The following is a 23836-nucleotide window of genomic DNA, read 5'->3' as shown; positions in this document are numbered from 1 at the left end:
CGGCTCACTCTAATTGTGACAATGCCTTTTAACCTTCTTTCTCTCTTGGAGGGGGGGGGGGGGGGTTCTCAACTCCGTCCATGTGATGGCCACACTTGCGCGATCCCTCCCCATACTGATGTGTACCAGGCCTTGTTTGGTCCCGCTTCGTGGGCCAAATACTTTGATCTCCTCCCTCTGGATTCTACACCACCTGACGATTTTTCCCTCCATAGACACCTTGATTCAGTAGATGCCTGTTACTTTCAACCCCCACCCGTCTCGGTACGTGTCAATGCTGCTCCTTTTCAGGATGCAGCCACCTGCTTGGCCGCCTTGTCCTGCCGTGGCAAGACCCCTGTTCGGGTCTCGAAGACCGCTCGGTTGAATGCCAGTGTTGGCACTTCTCCTCCTACCCCATGTTGCGACCGGTGTTAGGAATCTGCAGGACTATCACGGTGATAATTGGCATATTCTCTAAGCCAAAGGCCATTCTGTCCTCCAGGTAGATACATTTACTCGTCCCCCTCGTGGTCGTCGCCGTCAGCCCCTTCGGGTTTTGAAGATTATCTTTGATGGTAGGACCCTTCCGCCCTCTGTCATTCTTGCTGGTGCCAGGTGCTCTGTCCAGGAGTACATTCCCTCTCCTCGGCTCTGTAATAAGTGCTGGAGGTTTGGGCATGGTGCCCTCGGGTGCTCCAGTGCTGTCTGTCCCTTGTGTGGGGACGCAGGTCACTAAGTCGGAGTGCACTTCTTCCCAAGCTCTCTGCCTCAATTGCGGTGAGGCCCACCCTACCTTCTTAAGCGTGTGTATACATTACAAGCTTGAGGCAGTCGACCTCAACTAGAAGCACTGGGACCGTTTGTCTTTTCCTGAGGTGAGGCGCCAGGTTCGCTGTCTTCCCCCTTTTCGCTGGTCTCTTATGCTCGTGTATTGCGCTCTTTTTCTCCTCGTCTTTCCCACCTTCCTCGGTCTCTCAATCGTTTCCTGGCCTTACTCAGACACGCCCACCGCCGCCGCCTCTGTTCCTTTCAGTTCTACGCTAGTCCCCCTCATGGTTCTGTCTGGGGGTTCCCCTTTCTACCCAGTCTATCTCGTCTCCTGTCTTCTTCGTCTCCCTCCTATCCTCCTTCCTATCCTTCTCCCCCATCTCTTAGCTCTCCACGCCGGCTGTCAGTGCGAGCTGATGTCCATCACTCTCCCAGCGGCCATCGTTTTTGCAATCGTTCTGCTGCTCCCGGTGAGACGCTTGAATCTGTTGCCTGGTACACTGCTGGGATGCCGGTCTCTTTGAGTCGGAACCATAAGCCTGACTCCTCTCCTCTCCCTCCTCTCCGGCGGGTAAGAAGGCTTCACATTCTTCCTCGCCCCCTGCCTCCGACACACTCGCTCCATTGTCCTCTGTTGCTGTCCTTTCTCTTATTGTCGATGTCTATTCTTCAATGGAATATTCGCGAATATTATGCCAACTAAGGATTTCGAAGTTTTAGCCCCTTTGTGTCTGTCTCCAGGAGCCGATGCTTGGTGCTCGTCCTGGTCGCTTCCCTGACTATTCCTTTCTCCCCCCCTCTCCACAACCCTCCCTCCCGCGTTCCTCTTCTCTGCTCTCTTGAACCGTTCTGATGTTCCCTTCGTCCCCCTTTGCTTTTTCTGTCGCCTCTCCAATGTTCTGTTGCACTTGTCTTTGTGCGTAAATAGTACATGGTTTGTTCCATTTATCTCCCTCTAAATGTCCCTCTTTCTTTTACCCATCTTAAGCACCCAATGAACTCTTTGCCAGAGTCGGTGCTCCTGCTGGGTGATTTTAATTGTCGACATTCCCTCTGGAGCCATAGCCTGACAAACACCCGGGGTCGCCTTCTCAAACCGTTCATCCTCTCTTCCTTCCTGTCTCTTCTGAATTCTCGTGAGCTCACTCATTTGGACTCTCGGTCTCGCACCCTTTCCTGTCTTGATCTTTCTCTCTGCTCGTCGTCTCTTTACTTGGATTTCACGTTTCGGGTTCTTGATGACCTCCATGGCAGTGACCATTTTCCCCATCCTTGTTGCCTTTTTCTCTTTTCACCCTCCCCTCTCCTTCCCTAGGTGGCAGTTTACTAAGGCGGACTACAACCTATTTACCCTCCGTACTGCTCTCTCAGACCTCTCCCTCGCGCCCTCCTCCTTTCTCATGACACCATCTTCGACGCTGACCATTCGTACAGCTAAGCGTGAGTGTTGGAAGTCTTATGTTTCCACCATTACGTCCGAAACTCCTCTGCCGCTGATATGGAAGCGTGTCCGCAAGATTGCGGGTAAGTTCGTTCCTGATGTCTCGCCGGTCCTTTACACCCGTGGTACTCTTGTGGCGGACCCGTTGCAGGTCGTAACCTGTCATCTTCTAACTCGTAACCGCCGCACCACAATTACGACACCTACTCCGTACAAGAACTCCTCATGGAGACCACCTCGCAAAACTCCAACGACAGCACGGCTCAGCCAAAGTCTCATGCAAAAAAAAAACGGAAAACCTAGAGGTCTACACTAACCTCACCAGCTCCATAACTGGTACAGCCAGCTTTCCAGGGCTGAAAACCACCATGAAGACCCTTATCATCCATCCCCAGATCTCTAGTATTATCTATTGATACAGATAATGGCTCCGAAGAGCCTCCACTTACGGGCTCACCACAGCCCGCGCTGCTTGGAACATATTGTTCTGAGTAGCTGAATCTAAGACAACAACAACAACAGGAGCGTCGACAGTCACTCCAGCAGCGGTTCAGTGACTGACGTTCTGTATATACTTCAGGTGTTCAACACCATCACATTCACTCACAACAATTTAACACTCGAGTCTAGTTTCCTACTCTTGCAAGACGCTACAGCCTGGCCACAGAGAAGACTCGCTCTCGTCCCGCATCGGAGCTCTACACACCCCCACCCCCGGTCTCACTCTGCTGTCTGCTCCAGGCCTCGTCTCAGCTCTCATAACACGTCATTAGTAGTAGTAGGCATCCTTCAGTCTCGGAAGACTATGGAGTTGCGCCCTGACAGGGCGCAAAGCCTGGGTAGCTAGATAAGGAGGAGAAGCTGTTACCCATGCAGCATGGTGATATTTAGCGCCCTCTGATTATTTTGCGTTTTTGATGGTGCTACATAGCCTTCCCGGTTTGGTGCCTTCTTTTGATAATTACTTATTTACTTACCCATGCAGCAGGTCCCCCCTCTCCACGTTGCTGACATTATCCAATAGAAAGGCAAATGCCAATACACATGGTTCCAGCACCGTCGCAGGAGCTGCCAGAACGAGGTCGACGTCAACAATAAACTGCCTTAGGGGCTCCAACTCTGGATTTTTCCTCGAGGTTGACTCCTGAAACCTTTCCCAAAAAGGAGGTATGGCCGCAAGGCAGCGAAGGTTTAAAATCAGGGTTTTCCTTCCCCTAGATGGGCTGCCTTCCCAGGCTATCGAGTCCCATCTACCCGGAGCAGCTGGTTTTAAGGCGCCAGAGGCCCGTCTCGCCCCTTCTCCTGTCGGTAAAAGCAGTTCCGCCGGACTTAAAGACTAAGCCACCCATGCAGGCCAGGAGTTGGACTTGGTTGTCAGGGGCTATTGGAGACGCATGCCGTATAGGAGCATTTTATAGGTCATGGGAGCTCGTCCCCCCATTACCACCCCCTGGCTATGACAACCCCTTGGAACTAACCAACAACACGTCATTACACTTACAATATCAGACTGCTGTACCCGTGTCTATTAAACAACAAACTAAACTCTTTGGTAATGTCACCCAAACATGTATAGGTTACAATATCCCAAACTCGTCTACAATGGCAATTGCTACAGGTAATAATTCCTGCTTTGATGCCAAGGGGCGATTCTCGCCTATACTGTCACACGGCTTCCTTTCCCGCTCTTTTTACTCTACAGGCGGCTTGTCTCTGTAATCCTGCTGGCTCTCTACAGGCGGCTTGTCTCTGTAAGCCTGCTGGCTCTCTACAGGCGGCTTGGCTCTGTAAGCCTGCTGGCTCTCTACAGGCGGCTTGTCTCTGTAAGCCTGCTGGCTTTAAAAGTTGCCCAAAAGGTAGAACCTGAAAATAATGGCCAACCAAACCCTGGGAATAGTAAAACCAACGTTTGACTTAAGGAAAAGAAAGTCCTTGTTCAACTGTACAAATCTCTGATGTTTCACCATCTGTAATACAGTTTAAGATTCTGATAATGACAATGTCTACTTGCTATAATGTTATTATGGCATGTAATTAATGTACTGTAATATTATATAAACTTTCTTAATTATAAATGTACAACCATTTAGGGAATAAAGCTTCTAATTTGACTGTGGTGACAGGTCCATCGACAGCGCCATCTATTGATTGAGGGCAAAAACAGAAAGTGGCCACGTGACGCAGATCATCACACAGTTTCTTTACCGCTTACTTTAATTGTTGTCCTCGCTGGTGGTCAGCGTTGGTCTGTACACTTCTTCCCGAGAGTACAGTGGAGACACTTGTTGGAGCTCTCTGCCCCTCGCTCATCCTTAGGCCTTTTATTCTCCAGCAACCGTTGGAATCCTATTTTAAGATGTGTATTTTAGTCCTTCGTAATGGTAAGTTGTTGCTGCTGATATTTATACAAGAGGTATGATGTGCTGGGTACAATATACTTAGGTTAACTAGTCGTCACCCTACGTGACGGTTACAGCTGTACTTGTCAAGTGATGGTTTCCTCGGTGGGATGTCGGGGTAATTACATTGAAATAAATATTACCTGAATCAAATAATACTTCCATGCATCGTAAGTAAAGTTTTGATTGATTAAAAGGGTAATTTTTAAATGTATTTATCTAACGTGGGATGTGAGCGAACAATTTAGTTCGGCAGGATAATTCAGACCTAGCAAAGGTAAATAAACTTATCGGGTTAAAAGAAGAAAACTTAATTCTTACCTTCATGGTTTATATGAAGTTAATCTATAGTAATTTTTATCTTGCAGAATCACCCTTGACGGGTATTCGTGGACGCTTGGACAGTAGACTACAAAATGTATTTAAGAGACAAAAGTTATTTAACTTCGAAGAGTCCATAGGATTGTTAGAACCAGGGCAGCTACTCCAAACCATGGAAGGTTTTAAAAGTATTAAAGGCATAAGTCTTGAAAAGACAAGAATGGAAGGAAACATTTTAGAAAATTGCTTACTGACACAAACTAATAAAATTGAAGATGAATCTACAAAGAATAACTTGAATGCAGTCCATCGTGCAGATAATTGCGACTACAGAGATATGATGGAAAGTGGCCTGGAGACACGCTACGCGTACCCAAGTGAACTACTTAACACCTGGAAAAACGATATCCAGGTTTGGCAGGATGCAGAATCGATGTCGTCTCGGAACGACGCGTCTAGGTGTTGGCTGGAGTCCGTTTCAGGCCTCGACCCTGACGACTGGCATGATGCTGACGAAGACGCGTACGGTGAAGTTGAAGTGCGTGATAATTTGGTTCCTGGACAGAACACGAGCACTAATCAGCTGTTAGATGCTGAGGCCTCCGGTGCTGGGGCCTCTGGTGCCTGTGGTGCTGGGGCCACTGGTGCCTCTGGTGGTGCTGGGGCCTCTGGTGGTGCTGGGGCCTCTGGTGCTGAGGCCTCCGGTGCTGGTGCCTCCGGTGCTGGTGCCTCTGGTGGTGCTGGGGCCACTGGTGCCTCTGGTGCTGGGGACACTGGTGCCTCTGGTGGTGCTGGGGACACTGGTGCCTCTGGTGGTGCTGGGGACACTGGTGCCTCTGGTGCTGCTGGTGCCTCTGGTGCCTCTGGTGCTGGGGCCACTGGTGCTGGGGCCTCCGGTGGTGGTACTGGGGATTCTGGAACTTCGGGGGGCGATGCCGGGGCCCCTGGACCTGGGGAGGCTGGCGCCGGGGCCCCTGGACCTGGGGAGGCTGGTGCCGGGGCCCCTGGAGTACTCGCAAAGAATAAGAAACATGCAAAGGCGGATAACCCAGCTGCCTTGCAAAAGCGGGAGGAAACTCTCTCGACTGTGTCAACGAAGCCTGGAAAGTCTGATAGACGCAAGCGTGGTCGTAAGCGACGAGTTCGGCGCCCGACTGTTGCTGCCGCGCCTGCGGCCGGGGACGCTGCTGGGCCTCTGGCAGAGGATGGGGACGCCGCCGGGCCTCTGGCCGGGGATGCCACTGGGTCTCGGGAGCGGCACGCCGCCGGGCTTCTGGCCGGGGATGCCGCTGGGTCACGGGGCAGGGAGCCGCATATGACTGGTCCTGTAGTCGCAGATCGGTACCCCTGTGCTCCCTTGACAACCGGCGTGGTGGATTGTTCTCCTGTTAGTCACCCGAGTGTTGCCAGGCCAGCGAGCCGGAAGCGGCACGCCGCCAGGCCTTTGGCAGATGATGGGGACGCCGCCGGGCCTCTGGCCGAGGATGGGGACGCCGCCGGGCGTCTAGCCGGGGATGCCACTGGGTCTCTGGGCAGGGAGCGGCACACCGCCGGGCCTCGCATCAGGGAGCGGCACATGACTGGTCCTGTGGTTGCAGATCGGTACCCCTGTGCTCCCTTGACTACCAGCGTGGTAGATTGTTCTCCTGTTAGGCACCCGAGTGCTGCCGGGCCTGGGAGCCGGAAGCGGCACGCTGCCAGGCCTCTGGCCGAGGATGGGGACACCGCCGGGCCTCTGGCCGAGGATGGGGACACCGCCGGGCCTCTGGCCGAGGATGGGGACACCGCCGGGCCTCTGGCCGAGGATGGGGACACCGCCGGGCCTCTGGCCGAGGATGGGGACACCGCCGGGCCTCTGGCCGAGGATGGGGACACCGCCGGGCCTCTGGCCGAGGATGGGGACACCGCCGGGCCTCTGGCCGAGGATGGGGACACCGCCGGGCCTCTGGCCGAGGATGGGGACACCGCCGGGCCTCTGGCCGAGGATGGGGACACCGCCGGGCCTCTGGCCGAGGATGGGGACGCCGCCGGGCCTCTGGCCGAGGATGGGGACGCCGCCGGGCCTCTGGCCGAGGATGGGGACGCCGCCGGGCCTCTGGCTGAGGATGGGGACGCCGCCGAGCCTCTAGCCGGGGATGCCACTGGGTGTCGGGAGCGGCACGCCGCTGGGCCTCGCATACGGGAGCGGCACATGACTGGTCCTGTGGTTGCAGATCGGTACCCCTGTGCTCCCTTGACACCCGGCGTGGTGGATTCTCCTGTTAGGCACCAGAGTGCCGCCAGGCCTGGGAGCCGGAAGCGGCACACCGCCGAGCCTTTGGCAGAGGATGGGGACGCCGCCGGGCCTGGGAGCCGGGAGCGGCACACCGCAGAGCCTTTGGCAGATGATGGGGACGCCGCCGGGCCTCTGGTTGGGGATGCCACTGGGTCTCTGGGCCGGGAGCGGCACGCCGCTGGGCCTGACATTAGGGAGCGGCATATGACCGGTCCTGTAGTCGCAGATCGGTACCCCTGTGCCCCCTTGACACCCGGCGTGGTGGATTCTCCTGTTAGGCACCAGAGTGCCGCCAGGCCTGGGAGCCGGAAGCGGCACGCCGCCAGGCCTGAGAGCCGGGAGCGACCCGCTGCCGGGCCTGGCCTGGCACCAGGTTTGGGGGATTTCTCTCCAGGTAACAGCACTCAGAGCAGTGCCTCTCAATCCTTTACACCTTTACAAATAATAGATTATTATGTAGAGATAATTATGAGACAATCTTCTGCTAGGAACATTTTATTCAATGATGAGGCTCGGGCTCCTGTCGTGCCTGAGCAAGCGTCTACACCACAAGAGCCATTAATGGATAGAACTCCACCTTCACAAACCAGTGACTCGTTGTCCAGTCAGCATTGGCATTGGCGCTCACGCCTCCTCTTCGTGACTCTGTTGCTCATTGGAGGACCAGTACCATTGCCAAGTCCTCCACTACTAGAGTATTCAGATTCTAGTGTAGATGATTAGAGGCCACAGCCCAAGAAAATGAACTATGCTAGATGGAATAAACGGTGATCTTCCTGTGGCTAAAGTTCTTAACTGCTGAAGTGCATAAAAAAGGTAAGATTATACAGTGAACTTTCAATTATTGGAAGTTAAAAAGTTTGTAACCAGTTTTCTTATCCAATTAGAAATGGTTGCTAACTAAAGGCATAAGTTACAATATTGTATGAAGAAAAATTGACTTGGGCCAAGTAGTGGAGCCTTTTGTAAAGTAACTTTTTAATTTTTTTAGGGTTTAGATGCCTAGCATATTTTAAATAGAAATAGTGGCTTTGCCAAGATATGAAGAATATGGTTTCTTTCTTGTATTCAGGGGGAGGGTGGGAACTAGATTCTGCACAAATGTTTTTTCTATAAGTTTCTCCACTTATTTTTTTTTTTCACCAGTTTTGTTTCGCCTGAGCAATGAATTGCCAAAGAAAAGCTTCAATAGTGATGTTCCAGATAAATTTACTGGAAATTACTGGTATAATAAACGGCCAAGTACCTGCCATCGGTTCTTGAGACTTGTAAGTATTCTTTGTGGCAACTGTTTCAAACTAGATTAAATATCGCGTTGTGGTGAACCAATTCTTGTCTTGGCTATTTTGGCTCTAGCTTCCTATTTTGGGAAAACTTTTGTAACCGAGTAACTTCGGTCCTCTAGGCTATAAATTTCTTGTTGGGGCCCCCTGATATTTTCATAATAAAGGGGAGGCTTATTCTAATTTTCTGAACAAATACTTTATATATATGACTGGCCTGTATATGATTTACTCGTAATTGCAATTTTTTCTTAAATATATATGGGGTAACCAGTCGACCCACTAGACGGCACATATGACTTATTGCTTAATCACTATTTGGCTTGTAAATAAGTATATATGTGACTTATTCAAATCTATATTTTTTTTAGATGCAAAGTCTTCCTGTTTTATTAAACAATAGATTTTGTACAAAATTTGACAATATCATGAATTGCTTTAAAATTTATTTAAATATTTTAGTTTAGCTATTTTTAAAAAGCTGTAATATCAATATAAGTATAGGTTCAGTACTAACTGTAATCTTAACCTACTAAGGTTAGGTTCGATCAGTATTTTCTACTCAGAATTTAAAGGTAAACCAAATATCATAAATTAGTCTCGCATGCACTTGTGAATAAGCCAAATAGACTATAAGCAAGTGCGATAACGGGTGTAATCGGTGGTTCCCGGGTCGACTATATACACTTTTTTAACAAAGGAACTTAATATTTAAATGTTTTGTGGTCATTTAAATAAGTCATTATTATAATGTTTCAGCATGTAACACTGGCCGTTTGTGGGAGAACTTGATGCTGCAAGAACTTCAGATGGACAAAACTTACCAAGTCTGTGGCATTGGAGAACGTGATGCCTGTCAAGGCAGATTTTCTTTGTTGGTTTGGAGAAGGGAACTTGGTATAAACACATGATTGGCTCAGAAAAAAGATTTTGAAAAATGGCTAGACGCCATAGTTATCAAAACTTTCAAACCTAGTAGGATCTCCAATAAGACTAATCGACAAGATTTTAAGAGCTCGTGCTTGACATTTTATTGGTATTTTATTGTAAAGTGAACCCAAAGTAGGATTCAGATTTTTAATTTTAACATTTGTTAACCTCTCCCTCCTTAGCACTTTAAGGGTTTAAGTGTAATGTGTCACTGGGGCAATAGGGAAGTATGTGGACAAATGGGCAGTTTAGAGGCTAAAAAGCCTTTTCTAGCCTAAGGTGTGGAGGAAGAACTTAAACTATAACTCGCGTCTCTTCCACAGGTCATTTTAACTGTATTTGGCATCTTGAGTGTCTTTAGTGTCCATTATCTGGCATTTGGGAGTTTATACATTTTGCCCAAATGCATGAAGGAGAAAGACAGTGGTTCGACTGTTCATATTTTAAATACAGCAATAACCTTCATATTTTAAATACAGCAATGCTGTTCCTAGAAAAAATACATTACATTGTGTAATTTTAGTCCGCTCAAATTTCTCTTGCTATCATGTATTTTAGTAACTTGTTTTACCAATTACCTTTAAAAATACTGAATTATTCGGATATAACAAGGTTTTTAAGTGCACTATAGTCTAGCATGCGCTTCCTGCAGCACGGTACAATGTGATTCACAACCCTGTCGGGTCACATAAAGGAACTAGTAGATTCCTGCTCTAAGGTCTTAATCAGACATAATTATTCTCTACATGGTTTCCAGGGTTCCTTGTGAGCAGACAATGTATTTGTGATGTCATGTTAGTCATGGTTTAGAAAGCATTGTAAAATGTACTTTTGTAATTGCTACACATTGCTGGCTGGTATAGTGTAGATATAAATTGATTTAGAATGTAAACATCATAGTCTATAGCATTGACGGCCGGCATGTAGCCAGCAGACCTGTAAGTGCTTCACTAAAATTCTTTGCGTTAGATTAAAGTAAAACATCAAATACCTTTTCAAAGTATGATGGAAGACTACTTAATTCTAGTCTTCTATGGTCGATGCTGGTAGATATTGTACTTATTGAAATACGTCGGCTAAACTTGTGAATATAGAGTAAATGTGCAAATCTCTAGTGAGTGGTCATCTACTAGGCAGACTAATGTGAAATGTTTAGTAGAAATTGAGAGTTGTGCCAATACTGAAATGGAACAAGAATTTATAGTCTACTTTATTGGTAGAGCAAATTGTTTGATCTTGTACGCTGGTCTTTTAAATTTTTAGTTTAAGAGTGCCTTGAGCTGCTCTAAAAATTACCTTTGTTACAAATGTACAAGTGCCAGAACATTTATTTACTTTATGTACTTCGAAATAAAGTACTTTACAGAATGCTTGTTTATTTAACATCCCGTCCCTATCTGGCTCGCTGCTGCTGTGAGGGGGCTTGGTGGGCGGATGTTGGAGTGATGCTCCTTGGTACAGTGCTTCTGTGGCCTTATGCTCCTGCTGCTGTCCTCACGAATTCTGTTGGATGACTTTCCCTTATCTTTTTCTCCTTTCCAATTGTCATTTCCCACCGACCTTTTGCCTGTTTTGATTCTTTTTGGCCTTTTGTTTTGATGCCCGGGTGTTTGAGGCGGCATATTCTTGCACCCGTAGAACTGTAGTACCAAACGGCTCGAGCGAGGGAACCCTTTTATTGTCAATGCTCTTTTCGTCACTTAACCCGATCTCGACGGACTGACGGTTCTTAAGGTGGCGTTTGTGGGGCGTATACTCACGACGCACCTCTAGGGAGCCCCGGCAACATCTCGCATCTGTGTCCTGCCTCTAAATGTGGCTCCGTGGTGAGTGTGGGGGGGATGGGGGCCCATTCGTGAATGAAAATAATTTCTTGTCTCGTGTCTCATTCTGTTCCGTTTGTACCTTCTTGCTCGTTAGGTGGGCGACAAAGTCCCCCCCCCCCCCCCCCCCCGAGTCGGACCGGGCTCTGTAGCTCTCGCTGCATTGGGCCCCAACCTTGCTCCTCCTTTGACCATCCTGACTACTTCCCTCTGCTCTCCCTCCCTCCTCTGTGGTTGGTTCGAGTCACACTCCCCCCAGTGGTGACCACCTCTTTCCCCTCGCACGGCTCGCTCTCATTGTGACAATGCGTTTTAACCCCCTTCTCTCTGGTGGATCTCAACGCAGTCCACGCCATGGCCGCACTTGCGCGATCCCTCCCCATACTGATGCGTACCAGGCCTTGTTTGGTCCCGCTTCGTGGGCCAAATACTTTGATCTCCTCCCTCTGGGTTCTACACCACCTGATTTCTTCCTCCATAGACACCTCGTTGATTCAGTAGATGCCTGTTACTTTCAACCCCACCAGTCTCTGTACATTTGTTGCTGCTCCTTTTCAGGATGCAGCAACCTGCTTGGCCGCCTTGTCCTGCCGTGGCAAGACCCCTGCTCGGGTCTCAAAGATCGCTCTGTTGAATGCCGGTGTTGGCACTTCTCCTCCCACCCCATGTTGCGACCGGTGTTAGGAATCTGCAGAACTGTCACGGTGATGATTGGTATATCCTCGAAGCCAAAGGCCATTCTGTCCTCCAGGTAGATACATTTACTCGTCCCCCTCGTGATCGTTGCCATCAGTCCCTTCGCCTTCCTCAGTCTCTCAATCGTTTCCTGGCCTTAGACTCAGACACGCCCACCGCCGCCGCCTCTGTTCCTTTCAGTTCTACGCTAGTCCCCCTCATGGTTCTGTCTGGGGGTTCCCCTTTCTGCCCAGTCTATCTCGTCTCCTGTCTTCTTCGTCTCCCTCCTATCCTCCTTCCCATCCTTCTCCCCCATCTCTTAGCTCCCCACGCCGCCTGTTAGTGCGAGCTGATGTCCATCACTCTCCCAGCGGCCATCGTGTTTGCAATCGTTCTGCTGCTCCTGGTGAGACGCTTGAATCTGTTGCCCGGTACATTGCTGGGATGCCGGTCTCTTTGAGTCGGAACCATAAGCCTGTCTCCTCTCTCTCCTCCCCGGCGGGTAAGAAGGCTTCACATTCTTCCTCGCCCCCTGCCTCCGACACACTCGCTCCATTGTCCTCTGTTGCTGTCCTTTCTCTTCTTGTCGATGTCTATTCTTCAATGGAATATTCGTGAATATTATGCCAACTTCGGATTTCGAAGTTTTCGCCCCTTTGTGTCTGTCTCCAGGAGCCGATGCTTGGTGCTCGTCCTGGTCGCTTCCGTGACTATTCCTTTCTCTCCCCCCCCCCCCCACCCGTTCCTCTTCTCCGCTCTCTTGACTCGTTCTGATGTTCCGTTCGTCCCCCTTTGCTTTTTCTGTCGCCTCTCCAATGTTCTGTTGCACGTGTCTTTGTGCGTAAATGGTACGTTCCCTTTATCTCCCTCCAAATGTCCCGCTTTTTCTTCCCGATCTTAAGCACCCAACGGACTCTTTGCCAGAGCCGGTGCTCCTGCTGGGTGATTTCAATTGTCGACATTCCCTCTGGGGCCATAGCCTGACAAACACCCGGGGTCGCCTTCTCAAACCGTTCATCCTCTCTTCCTCCCTGTCTCTTCTGAATTCTCGTGAGCTCACTCATTTGGACTCTCGGTCTCGCACCCTTTCCTGTCTTGATCTTTCTCTCTGCTCGTCGTCTCTTTACATGTTTTTCACGTTTCGGGTTCTTGATGATCTCCATTGCAGTAACCATTTTCCCCATCCTTGTTGCCTTTTTCTCTTCACCCTCCCCTCTCCTTCCCTAGGTGGCAGTTTACTAAGGCGGACTACAACCTATTTACCCTCCGTGCTGCTCTCTGACCTCTCCCTCGCGCCCTCCTCCTTTCTCATGAGACCATCTTCGACGCTGACCATTCGTACAGCTAAGCGTGAGTGTTGGAAGTCTCATGTTTCCACCATTACGTCCGAAACTCCTCTGCCGCAGATATGGAAGCGTGTCCGCAAGATTGCGGGTAAGTTCGTTCCTGATGTCTCGCCGGTCCTTTACCCCCGTGGTACTCTTGTGGCGGACACGTTGCAGGTCGTAACCCGTCCTCTTCTAACTCGTAACCGCCGCACCACAAATACACCTACTCCGTACAAGAACTTCTCATGGAGACCACCTCGTGAAACTCCGACGACAGCACGGCTCAGCCAAAGTCTCATTCAAAGAAAAAACGGAAAACCTAGAGGTCTACACTAACCCCACCAGCTCCATAACTAATACAGCCAGCCCTCCAGGGCTGAAAACCACCATGAAGACCCTTCATCATCCATCCCCAGATCTCTAGTATCAGCTATTGATACAGATAATGGCTCCGAAGAGCCTCCACTTACGGGCTCACCATAGCCCGCGCTGCTTGGAACTTTTTGTTCTGAGTAGCTGAATCTAAGACAACAACAACAACAGGAGCGTCGACGGTCTTACACCAGCAGCGGTTCAGTGACTGACGTTCTGTACATACTTGGGATGTTCAACACCATCACATTCACCAGCAACAATTTAACACTCGAGTCTAGTTTCTTACTCTTGCAAGATGCTACAGCCTGGCCACAGAGAAGACTCGCTCCCGTCCCGCATCGGAGCTCTACACACCCCACCCCCGGTCTCACTCTGCCGTCTGCTCCAGGCCTCGTCTCAGCTCTCATAACACGTCATTACACTTACAATATCAGACTGTTGTACCCATGACTATTAAACAACAAACTAAACTCTTTGAATAATGTCACCCAAACATGTAAAGGTTACAATATCCCAAACTCGTCTACAATAGCAATTGCTACAGGTAATAATTCCTGCTTTGCGGCCAAGGGGCGATTCTCGTCTTTACTATCACACGGCTTCCATTCCCGCCCTTTTTACTCTACAGGCGGCTTGTCTCTGTAAGCCTGCTGGCTCTCTACAGGCGGCTTGTCTCTGTAAGCCTGCTGGCTCTCTACAGGCGGCTTGTCTCTGTAAGCCTGCTGGCTCTCTACGGGCGGCTTGTCTCTGTAAGCCTGCTGGCTCTCTACAGGCGGCTTGTCTCTGTAAGCCTGTTGGCTTTAAAAGTTGCCCAAAAGGTAGACACTAAATATAATGGCCAACCAAACCCTGGGAATAGTAAAACCAACGTTTGACTTAAGGAAAAGAAAGTCTTTGTTCAACTGTACAAATCTCTGGTGTGTCGCCATCTGTAATACAGTTTAAGATTCTGATAACGACAATGTCTACTTGCTATAATGTTATTATGGCATGTAATTAATGTACTGTAATATTATATAAACTTTCTTAATTATAAATGTACAACCATTTAGGGAATAAAGCTTCTGATTTGACTGTGGTGACAGGTCCGTCGACAGCGCCATCTATTGATTGAGGGCAAAACCAGAAAGTGGCCACGTGACGCAGATCATCACACAGTTTATTTACCGCTTACTTTAATTGTTGTCCTCGCTGGTGGTCAGCGTTGGTCTGTACACTTCTTCCCGAGAGTACAGTGGAGACACTTGTTGGAGCTCTCTGTCCCTCGCTCATCCTTGGGCTTTTATTCTCCAGCAACCGTTGGAATCCTATTTTAACATGTGTATTTTAGTCCTTCGTAATGGTAAGTTGTTGCTGCGGATATTAATACAAGATGTATGATGTGCTGGGTACAATATCCTTCGGTTAAATAGTCGTCACCCTACGTGACGGTTACAGCTGTACTTGTCAAGTGATGGTTTCCTCAGTGGGATGTCGGGGTAACTGCATTGAAATAAATATTACCTGAATCAAATAATACTTCCATGCATCGTAAGTAAAGTTTTGATTAATTAAAAGGGTAATGTTTAAATGTATTTATTTAACGTGGGATGTGAGCAAACAATTTAGTTCGGCAGGATAATTCAGATCTATCAAAGGTAAATACTTATCGGGTTAAAAGAAGAATAAACTTACTTACTTGCCTTCATGATTTGTATGAAGTTAATCTATAATGATTTTTATCTTGCAGAATCATCCTTCACGGGTATTCGTGGATGCTTGGACAGTAAACTACAAAATGAATTTAAGAGACAAAAGTTATTTAACTTCGAGGAGTCCATAGGATTGTTAGAACCAGGGCAGCTACTCCAAACCATGGAAGGTTTTAAAAGTATTAAAGGCATAAGTCTTGAAAAGACACGAATGGAAGGAAATATTTTAGGAAATTGCTTACTGACACAAACTAATAAAATTGAAGATGAACCTACAAAGAATAACTTGAATGCAATGCATCGTGCAGATAATTGCGATTACAGAGATATGATGGAAAGTGGCTTGGAGACACGCTACGAGTCCCCAAGTGAACTACTTAACACCTGGAAAAACGATATCCAGGTTTGGCAGGATGCAGAATCGATGTCGTCTCGGAACGACGCGTCTAGGTGTTGGCTGGAGTCCGTTTCAGGCCTCGACCCTGACGACTGGAATGATGCTGACGAAGACGCGTACGTTGAAGTGCGCGATAGTTTGGTTCCTGGACAGAACACGAGTACTAATCTGCTGTTAGATGCTGAGGCCTCCGGTGCTGGTGCCACTGGTGCCTCTACTGGGGCCACTGGTGCCTCTGGTGGTGCTGGGGCCTCTGGTGCTGGTGCCTCTGGTGGTGGTGCTGGGGCCACTGGTGCCTCTGGTGGTGGTGCTGGGGCCACTGGTGCCTCTGGTGGTGGTGCTGGGGCCACTGGTGCCTCTGGTGGTGGTGCTGGGGCCACTGGTGCCTCTGGTGGTGGTGCTGGGGCCACTGGTGCCTCTGGTGGTGGTGCTGGGGCCACTGGTGCCTGTGGTGCTGGGGCCACTGGTGCCTCTGGTGGTGGTGCTGGGGCCACTGGTGCCTCTGGTGGTGGTGCTGGGGCCACTGGTGCCTCTGGTGGTGGTGCTGGGGCCACTGGTGCCTCTGGTGGTGGCGCCGGGGCCCCTGGACCTGGGGAGGCTGGCGCCGGGGCCCCTGGACCTGGGGAGGCTGGCGCCGGGGCCCCTGGACCTGGGGAGGCTGGCGCCGGGGCCCCTGGACCTGGGGAGGCTGGCGCCGGGGCCCCTGGACCTGGGGAGGCTGGCGCCGGGGCCCCTGGACTACTCGCAAAGATTAAGAAACATGCAAAGGCGGATAACCCAGCTGCCTTGCAAAAGCGGGAGGAAACTCTCTCGACTGTGTCAACGAAGCCTGGAAAGTCAAATAGACGCAAGCGTGGTCGTAAGCGACGAGTTCGGTGCCCGACTGTTGCTGCCGTGCCTGCGGCCGGGGACGCTGCTGGGCCTCTGGCAGAGGATGGGGACGCCGCCGTTCCTCTGGCAGAGGATGGGGACGCCGCCGTTCCTCTGGCAGAGGATGGGGACGCCGCTGGGCCTCTGGCCGGGGACGGGGACGCCTCCGGGCCTCTGGCCGGGGATGCCGCTGGGTCTCGGGGCAGGGAGCGGCACATGACCGGTCCTGTAGTCGCAGATCGGTACCCCTGTGCTCCCTTGACTTCCAGCGTGGTGGATTGTTCTCCTGTTAGGCACCCGAGTGCCGCCAGGCCTGGGAGCCGGGAGCCGCACACCGCCGGGCCTCTGGAAGAGGATGGGAATGCTGCCGGACATCTGGCTGGGGATGCCACTGGGTCTCTGGGCAGGGAGCGGCACTCCGCCGGGCCTCGCATTAGGGAGCGGCACATGACTGGTCCTGTGGTCGCAGATCGGTACCCCTGTGCTCCCTTGACACCTGGCATGGTGGATTCTCCTGTTAGGCACCCGAGTGCCGCCAGGCCTGGGAGCCGGGAGCGGCACACCGCCGAGCCTTTGGCAGAGGATGGGGACGCCGCCGGGCGTCTGGCTGGGGATGCCACTGGGTCTCTGGGCAGGGAGCGGCACATGACTGGTCCTGTGGTCGCAAATCGGTACCCCTGTGCTCCCTTGACACCCGGCATGGTGGATTCTCCTGCTAGGCACCCGAGTGCCGCCAGGCCTGGGAGCCGGAAGCGGCACGCCGCCAGGCCTGAGAGCCGGGAGCGACCCGCCGCCGGGCCTGGCTTGGCACCAGGTTTGGGGGATTTCTTTCCAGATAATAGCATTCAGAGCAGTGCCTCTCAATCCTTTACACCTTTACAAATAATAGATTATTATGTAGAGATAATTATGAGACAATATTCTGCTAGGAACGTTTTATTCGTCAATGATGAGGCTCGGGCTCCTGTCGTGCCTGAGCAAGCAGCTACACCACAAGAGCCATTAATGGATATAACTCCACCTTCACAAACCAGTGACTCGTTGTCCAGTCAGCATTGGCATTGGCGCTCACGCCTCCTCTTCGTGACTCTGTTGCTCATTGGAGGACCAGTGCCATTGCCAAGTCCTCCACTACTAGAGTATTCAGATTCTAGTGTAGATGATTAGAGGCCACAGCCCAAGAAAATGAACTATGCTAGATGGAATAAACGGTGTTCTTCCTGTGGCTAAAAATTCTTGACTACTGACGTGCATAAAAAAGGTAAGATATTATACAGTGAACTTTCAATTTTTGGAAGTTAAAAAGTTCGTAACCAATTTTCCTATCCAATTAGAAATGGTTGCTAACTAAAGGCATAAGTTACAATATTGTATGAAGAAAAATTGACTTGGGCCAAGTAGTAGAGCCTTTTGTTAAGTAACTTTTTAATTTTTTTAGGGTTTAGATGCCTAGCATATTTTAAATAGAAATAGTGGCTTTGCCAAGATTTGAAGAATATGGTTTCTTTCTTGTATTCAGGGGGAGGGTGGGAACTAGATTCTGCACAAATGTTTTTTCTATAAGTTTCTCCACTTATTTTTTTTTTTCACCAGTTTTGTTTCGCCTGAGCAATGAATTGCCAAAGAAAAGCTTCAATAGCGATGTATCAGATGTGCTAGATAAATTCACTGGAAAATGCTGGTATAATAGACGGCCAAGTACCTGCCATCGGTTCTTGAGACTTGTAAGTATTCTTGGTGGCAACTGTTTCAAACTAGATTAAATATCACGTTGTGGTGAAGCATTTTGTCTTGGCTATTTTGGCTGTAGCTTCTTTTTTGGGGAAAACTTTTGTAACAGTAACTTCAGTCCACTAGGCTATAAATTTCTTGTTGGGGCCCCCTGATATTTTCATAATAAAGGGGAGGCTTATTCTAATTTTCTGAACAAATACTTTATATATATGACTGGCCTGTATATGATTTACTCGTAATTGCAATTTTTTCTTAAATATATATGGGGTAACCAGTCGACCCACTAGACGGCACATATGACTTGTTGCTTAATCACTATTTGGCTTATAAATAAGTATATATGTGACTTATTCAAAGCCATATTTTAGATGCAAAGTCTTCCTGTTTAATAAAACAATAGATTTTGTACAAAATTTGACAATATCATGAATTGCTTTAAAATAGATTTAAATATTTTAGTTTAGCTATTTCTAAAAAGCTGTAATATCAATATAAGTATATGTTCAGTGCTAACTGTAATCTTAACATACTAAGGTTAGGTTCGATCAATATTTTCTACTCAGAATTTAAAGGTAAACCAAATATCATAAATTAGTCTTGCATGCACTTATGAATAAGCCAAATAGACTACATGCAAGTGCGATAACGGGTTGAATCGGTGGTTCCCGGGTCGACTATATACACTACTTTTTTAACAAAGGAACTTAATATTTAAATGTTTTGTAGTCATTTAAATAAACCATTACTATAATGTTTCAGCGTGTAACACTGTCCGTTTGTGGGAGAACTTGATGCTGCAAGAACTTCAGATGGACAAAACTTACCAAGTCTGTGGCATTGGAGAACGTGATGCCTGTCAAAACAGATTTTCTTTGTTGGTTTGGAGAAAGGAACTTGGTATAAACACATGATTGGGCTCAGAAGAAAGATTTTGAAAAATGGCTAGACGTCATAGTTAGTTATCAAAACTTTCAAACCTAGTAGGATCTCCAATAAGACTAATTGACATGATTTTAATTGAGCTCGTGCTTAACATTTTATTGGTATTTTATTGTAAAGTGAACCCAAAGTAGGATTCAGATTTTTAATTTTAACATTTAACCTCTCCCTCCTTAGCACGTTAAGGGTTTAAGTGTAATGTCACTGGGGCAATAGGGAAGTATGTGGACAAATGGGCAGTTTAGAGTAAAAAGCCTTTTCTAGCCTAAGGTGTGGAGGAAGAAGTTAAGCTATAACTCGTGCCTCTTCCACAGGTCTTTTTAAATTAGCATCTTGAGTATCTTTAGTGTTCATTAATATGGTATTTGGGGATGTATACATCTTGCCCAAATACATGAACAAGAGGCATACAGTGGTTAGACTGTGTTCATATTTTAAATACAGCAATAACGTTCATATTTTAAATTCAGCAATGATGTTCCTAGAAAAATACATTACATTGTGTAATTGTAGAGTCCGCTCAAATTTCTCTTGCTATCATGTATTTTACTAACTTGTAGTTTTTTAAAAATGTAATTGGTAAAACAACTATTTGGAAATAACCAATTTTTAAGTGCACTATAGTCTAGCATACGCTCCTGCCGCACGGTACAATGTAATTCACAAACCCTGTCGGGTCACATGAAGGAACTAGTAGATTCCTGCTCTAAGGTCTTGATTAGACATAATTATCCTCTATATTGTTTCCAGGGTTCCTTGTGAGAAGACAATGTATTTATTGTGGTAATGTCATGGTTTAGAAAGCATTGTAAGATGTATTTTTGTAATTGCTACACATTGCTGGCTGGTATAGTGTAGATATAAATTGATTTAGAATGTAAACATCATAGTCTATAGCATTGACGGCTGGCATGTAGCCAGCAGACCTGTAAGTGCTTCACTAAAACTGTCTTAGATTTAAGTAAAACATCAAATACCTTTTCAAAGTATGATGGAAGACTACTTAATTCTAGTCTTCTGTAGTCGATGCTGGTAGATATTGTACTTATTGAAATACGTCGGCTAGACTTGTGAATATAGAGTAAATGTGCAAATCTCTAGTGAGTGGTCATCTACTAGGCAGACTAATGTGAAATGTTTAGAATTTGAAAGTTTTGCCATTATTGAAAGGGAACAAGAATTAAGTTGACTTTATTGGTAGAGCAAGTTACTTGGTCTTGTGTGCTGGTTTCTTAAATTTTTAATTATTAAATTTTTAGTTTAAGTGCCTTGAGCTCCTCTATAAATTACCTTTGTTACAAATGTATAAGGAAAGTGCCAGATCATTATCTAGACTTCATTTACTTGGAAATAAAGTACTTTACAGAATGCTTGTTTATTTGACACCCCCGTCCCTGTCTGGCTCGCTGCTGCCGTGAGGGGGCTTGGTGGGCGGATGTTGGAGTGATGCTCCTTGGGACAGTCCTCTGTCCTTTTGTATCCTTGTGTTCCTGCTGCTGTCCTCGCGAATTCTGCTGGACGACTTTCCCTTTTCCTTCTCCATTCTAATTGTCACTTCCCACCAACCTTTGCCTGTTTTTTATTATTTTTGGCCTTTTGTTTTGATGCCCGGGTGTTTGAGGTGGCATATTCTTGCACCAATAGAACTGTAGTACCAAACGGCTCGAGCGAGAGGACCCTTTTATTGTCAATCCTTTGGTCACTGAATCTGATCTCGACGGACTGACGGTTCTTAAGGTTGCGTTTGTGGGGCGTATAGTCACGACGAACCCCAAGGGGGCCCCGGCAAGGGGGGGCCCCCCCCCTTGGGGTTCGCGTGACGAGAGGCACTTTTGTGTCCTGCCTCTTAATGTGGCTCCGTGGTGAGTGTGGGAGGGGGACCCATTCGTGAATGAAAGTATTCGCTTGTTTCATGTCTCATTCTGTTCCTCTTGCGCCTTCTGCTCATGGGGTGGGCAACAGCCCTTCCCCTTCCCCCAGAGTCGGATCGTGTTGGAAGACCGGGCTCTGTAGCTCCCGCTGCATTGGGCCCCGACCTTGCTCCTCTTTTGACCCTCCTGACTACTTCCCTCTGCTCTCCCTCCCTCTCCCTGTGGTTGGTTCGAGTCACACTCCCCCAGTGGTGACCACCTCTTTCCCCTCGCACGGCTCACTCTAATTGTGACAATGCCTTTTAACCTTCTTTCTCTCTTGGAGGGGGGGGGGGGGGGGTTCTCAACTCCGTCCATGTGATGGCCACACTTGCGCGATCCCCCCCCTCCCCGCTCAGCTCGTTGTCGCCGTGTGGGGGCTTCGTGGGCGGCTGCTGGAGTGTGATGCTCCTTAGGACAGTCCTCTGTCCTTTTCTAGCCTTGTGCTCCTGCTGCCGTCCTCTCCAATTTTGCTGGGCACCTTTTCCTTTTCCTTCTGTTTCGTTTTTCTCCCCCCTCTTCTCCTATCTGCTTGCCGTTTCCTGCCGACCTTTTGCTCGTTCTGGTTCTTCCATGGACTTCTTCTATTTTGACGCCCGGGTGCTTGAGGAGGCATACTCATGCACCCGTAGAACTGCAGTACCCGACGTAGAGAGCGAGGGGACCCTTTTATTGTCAATCCCCACTTCGTCACTGAACCCGATCTCGACGGACTGTCGGTTTCTTAAGGTGGCGTTTGTGGGGCGTATACTCACGACGCACCCCTAGGAGGCCCCGACAAGATCGGCGATAGCTTCTTGTTGGGTGTCCTGCCTCTAATTGTGGCTCCATGGTGGGTGTGGGGGCTCATTCGTGAGTGAATTCTTAATTTCGTCAAGATGATAACCCCTGTTTCGGCTGCTTCTGGCTTACCTTTTCAGGCTCGTGGGGTGGGCGACCAAGCCCCCGAGTCGGTCCGTATTGGAAGACCGGGCTCTGTAGCCTCCGCTGCATTGGGCCCCGACCTTGCTCCTCCTTTGGCCTCTCTGACTCCTTCCCCTGGCTCCCCTCCCTCCTCTGTGGTTGGGTCGAGCCCCAAGCCCCCAGTGGTGACTACCTCGTCCCCTGGCGCGGCTCCTTCTCTAGTTGTAACTACTGCGCCTTTTAACCCCTCTCTCTGGGGGTTCTCACCGCCGTTCTCGTCACGGCCGCCCTCGCTCGATTCCTTCCAGTTCTGCTACCTATCAAGCCTTGTTTGGTCCCGCTTCGTGGGCCAAATATTTTGATCTCCTCCCTCTTGATTCTGCGCCTCCTGACGATTTCTCCCTTCATCGACATCTCATTGATTCCGTGGATGCCTCCATTACTTTCAACCCCACTCGTCTCGGTACACGTGTCGTTGCTGCTCCTTCTCAGGATGCTGCTTCCCGCTTGGCTGCCTTATCCTGCCTTGGCGAGACCCCCGTTCGGGTCTCGAAGAACGCTCAATTGAATGCCAGTGTTGGCACTATTTTGCTCCCGCCCCATGTTGCAACCGGTGTTCGGGACCTGCGCGACTGCCACGACGATATTCGCCATATCCTCGCTGCCCAGGGCCATTCTATTCTCCAGGTGGACACGTTTACTCGTCCCCCTCGTGGTAGTCGCCGTCAACCCCTCCGGGTTGTGAAGATTACCTTTGATGGTAGGACCCTTCCACCCTCTGTCATTCTTGCTGGTGCCAGGTGCTCTGTCCAGGAGTACATTCCTTCTCCTCGGCTCTGCAACAAGTGCTGGAGGTTTGGGCATGGTGCCCTCCGCTGCTCCGGGACTGTCTCTCTCTGTCCTTTGTGTGGTGGCGAAGGTCACTCTAAGTCGGAGTGCACTTCTCCCCAGGCTCGTTGCCTCAACTGCGGTGAGGCCCATCCTACCTTCTCCCGTGCGTGTGTCCATTACAAGCTTGAGGCAGCCGTCCTCAACCTGAAGCACCGGGAGCGTTTATCTTTTCCTGAGGCGAGGCGCCAGGTTCGCCGGCTCCCGCCTTATGCTAATATCTCTTATGCTCGCGTGTTGCGCTCTTCCTCTCCTCGTCCTTCCCGCCTTCCTCAGACTCACAACCGTTTCCGGGCCTTGGACCCTGATGCGCCCACTGCCCCCTCCTCTGTTCCTTTGGGTTCTCTCCCGAAGAATCCTCCTCCTGGTCCTCTGTCTGGGGTTCCCCATCCTTCTACCCGGTCTGTCGTGTCTTCTGTGTCTTCTTCCTCGTCCCCCTCCGATCCTCCTTCCCATCCTCTTCCTCCATCTATTGGCTCTCCCCACCGCCTGTCGGTGCGGGCGGATGTCCATCGCTCTCCTAACGGCCGTCGTGTGTGCTCTCGTTCGGCTTCTCCTGTTGAGACACTGGAATCCGTTGCCCGGTACGTAGTTGCTGGGACACCGGTCTCTTTAAGTCAGAAGCGTAAGCCTGGCTCCTCTCCTTCCTCTTCCCCGGCGGGTAAGAAGGCTTCGCTTTCTTCCTCAGCTCCTCCTTCTGGCTCTGTTGCTCCTTCCCCTCCCGTTTCAGTGCTTGCGCCCCCTGTTCCTGCTATGGAGGTTTCTTTGGCCCCTGCTTCCCTTTCGGTTGCTGCTCTTGCTGGGGTGCGCTCCCCTCTTTCTACTCCCCCTCCTCCTGCTGCTGTCCTTGACGGCTCCTCTCCGTTGTCTCCTCCTCTTCCTCCTCCTCCTCCAGACCCTGCCC

The 23836-nt window shown here is 49.4% G+C and overlaps 2 protein-coding genes and 1 long non-coding RNA gene across 3 annotated transcripts; all 3 read left to right on the top strand.

Moving 5' to 3' along the window:
- Window positions 1–4421: 4421 nt before the first annotated feature.
- Window positions 4422–10767, top strand: LOC138367873 (collagen alpha-1(I) chain-like). Its single transcript, XM_069329942.1, has 4 exons — window positions 4422–4572; window positions 4959–8002; window positions 8333–8454; window positions 9229–10767. Exons 1-2 carry the CDS (start codon window positions 4548–4550, stop codon window positions 7907–7909), a joined length of 2976 nt encoding a protein of 991 aa, XP_069186043.1. The 5' UTR covers window positions 4422–4547; the 3' UTR covers window positions 7910–8002; window positions 8333–8454; window positions 9229–10767.
- A 3738-nt stretch (window positions 10768–14505) lies between these two features.
- LOC138367878 (uncharacterized) lies at window positions 14506–15721 on the top strand. The gene is made up of 2 exons (XR_011229438.1): window positions 14506–14942; window positions 15330–15721. It is a non-coding gene; the product is annotated as an uncharacterized lncRNA (long non-coding RNA).
- Window positions 15722–16120: 399 nt separating this feature from the next.
- Window positions 16121–20599, top strand: LOC138367877 (uncharacterized). The gene is made up of 3 exons (XM_069329952.1): window positions 16121–17819; window positions 18152–18282; window positions 19052–20599. Exon 1 carries the CDS (start codon window positions 16775–16777, stop codon window positions 17723–17725), a length of 951 nt encoding a protein of 316 aa, XP_069186053.1. The 5' UTR covers window positions 16121–16774; the 3' UTR covers window positions 17726–17819; window positions 18152–18282; window positions 19052–20599.
- The last annotated feature ends 3237 nt before the right edge of the window (window positions 20600–23836 follow it).

Source organism: Procambarus clarkii, chromosome 3 (genome assembly GCF_040958095.1).
Source record: "Procambarus clarkii isolate CNS0578487 chromosome 3, FALCON_Pclarkii_2.0, whole genome shotgun sequence".
NCBI lineage: Eukaryota > Metazoa > Arthropoda > Malacostraca > Decapoda > Cambaridae > Procambarus > Procambarus clarkii.
The sequence above is the reverse complement of the archived record's forward strand: the minus strand, read 5'-3'. Positions and strand labels throughout refer to the sequence as shown.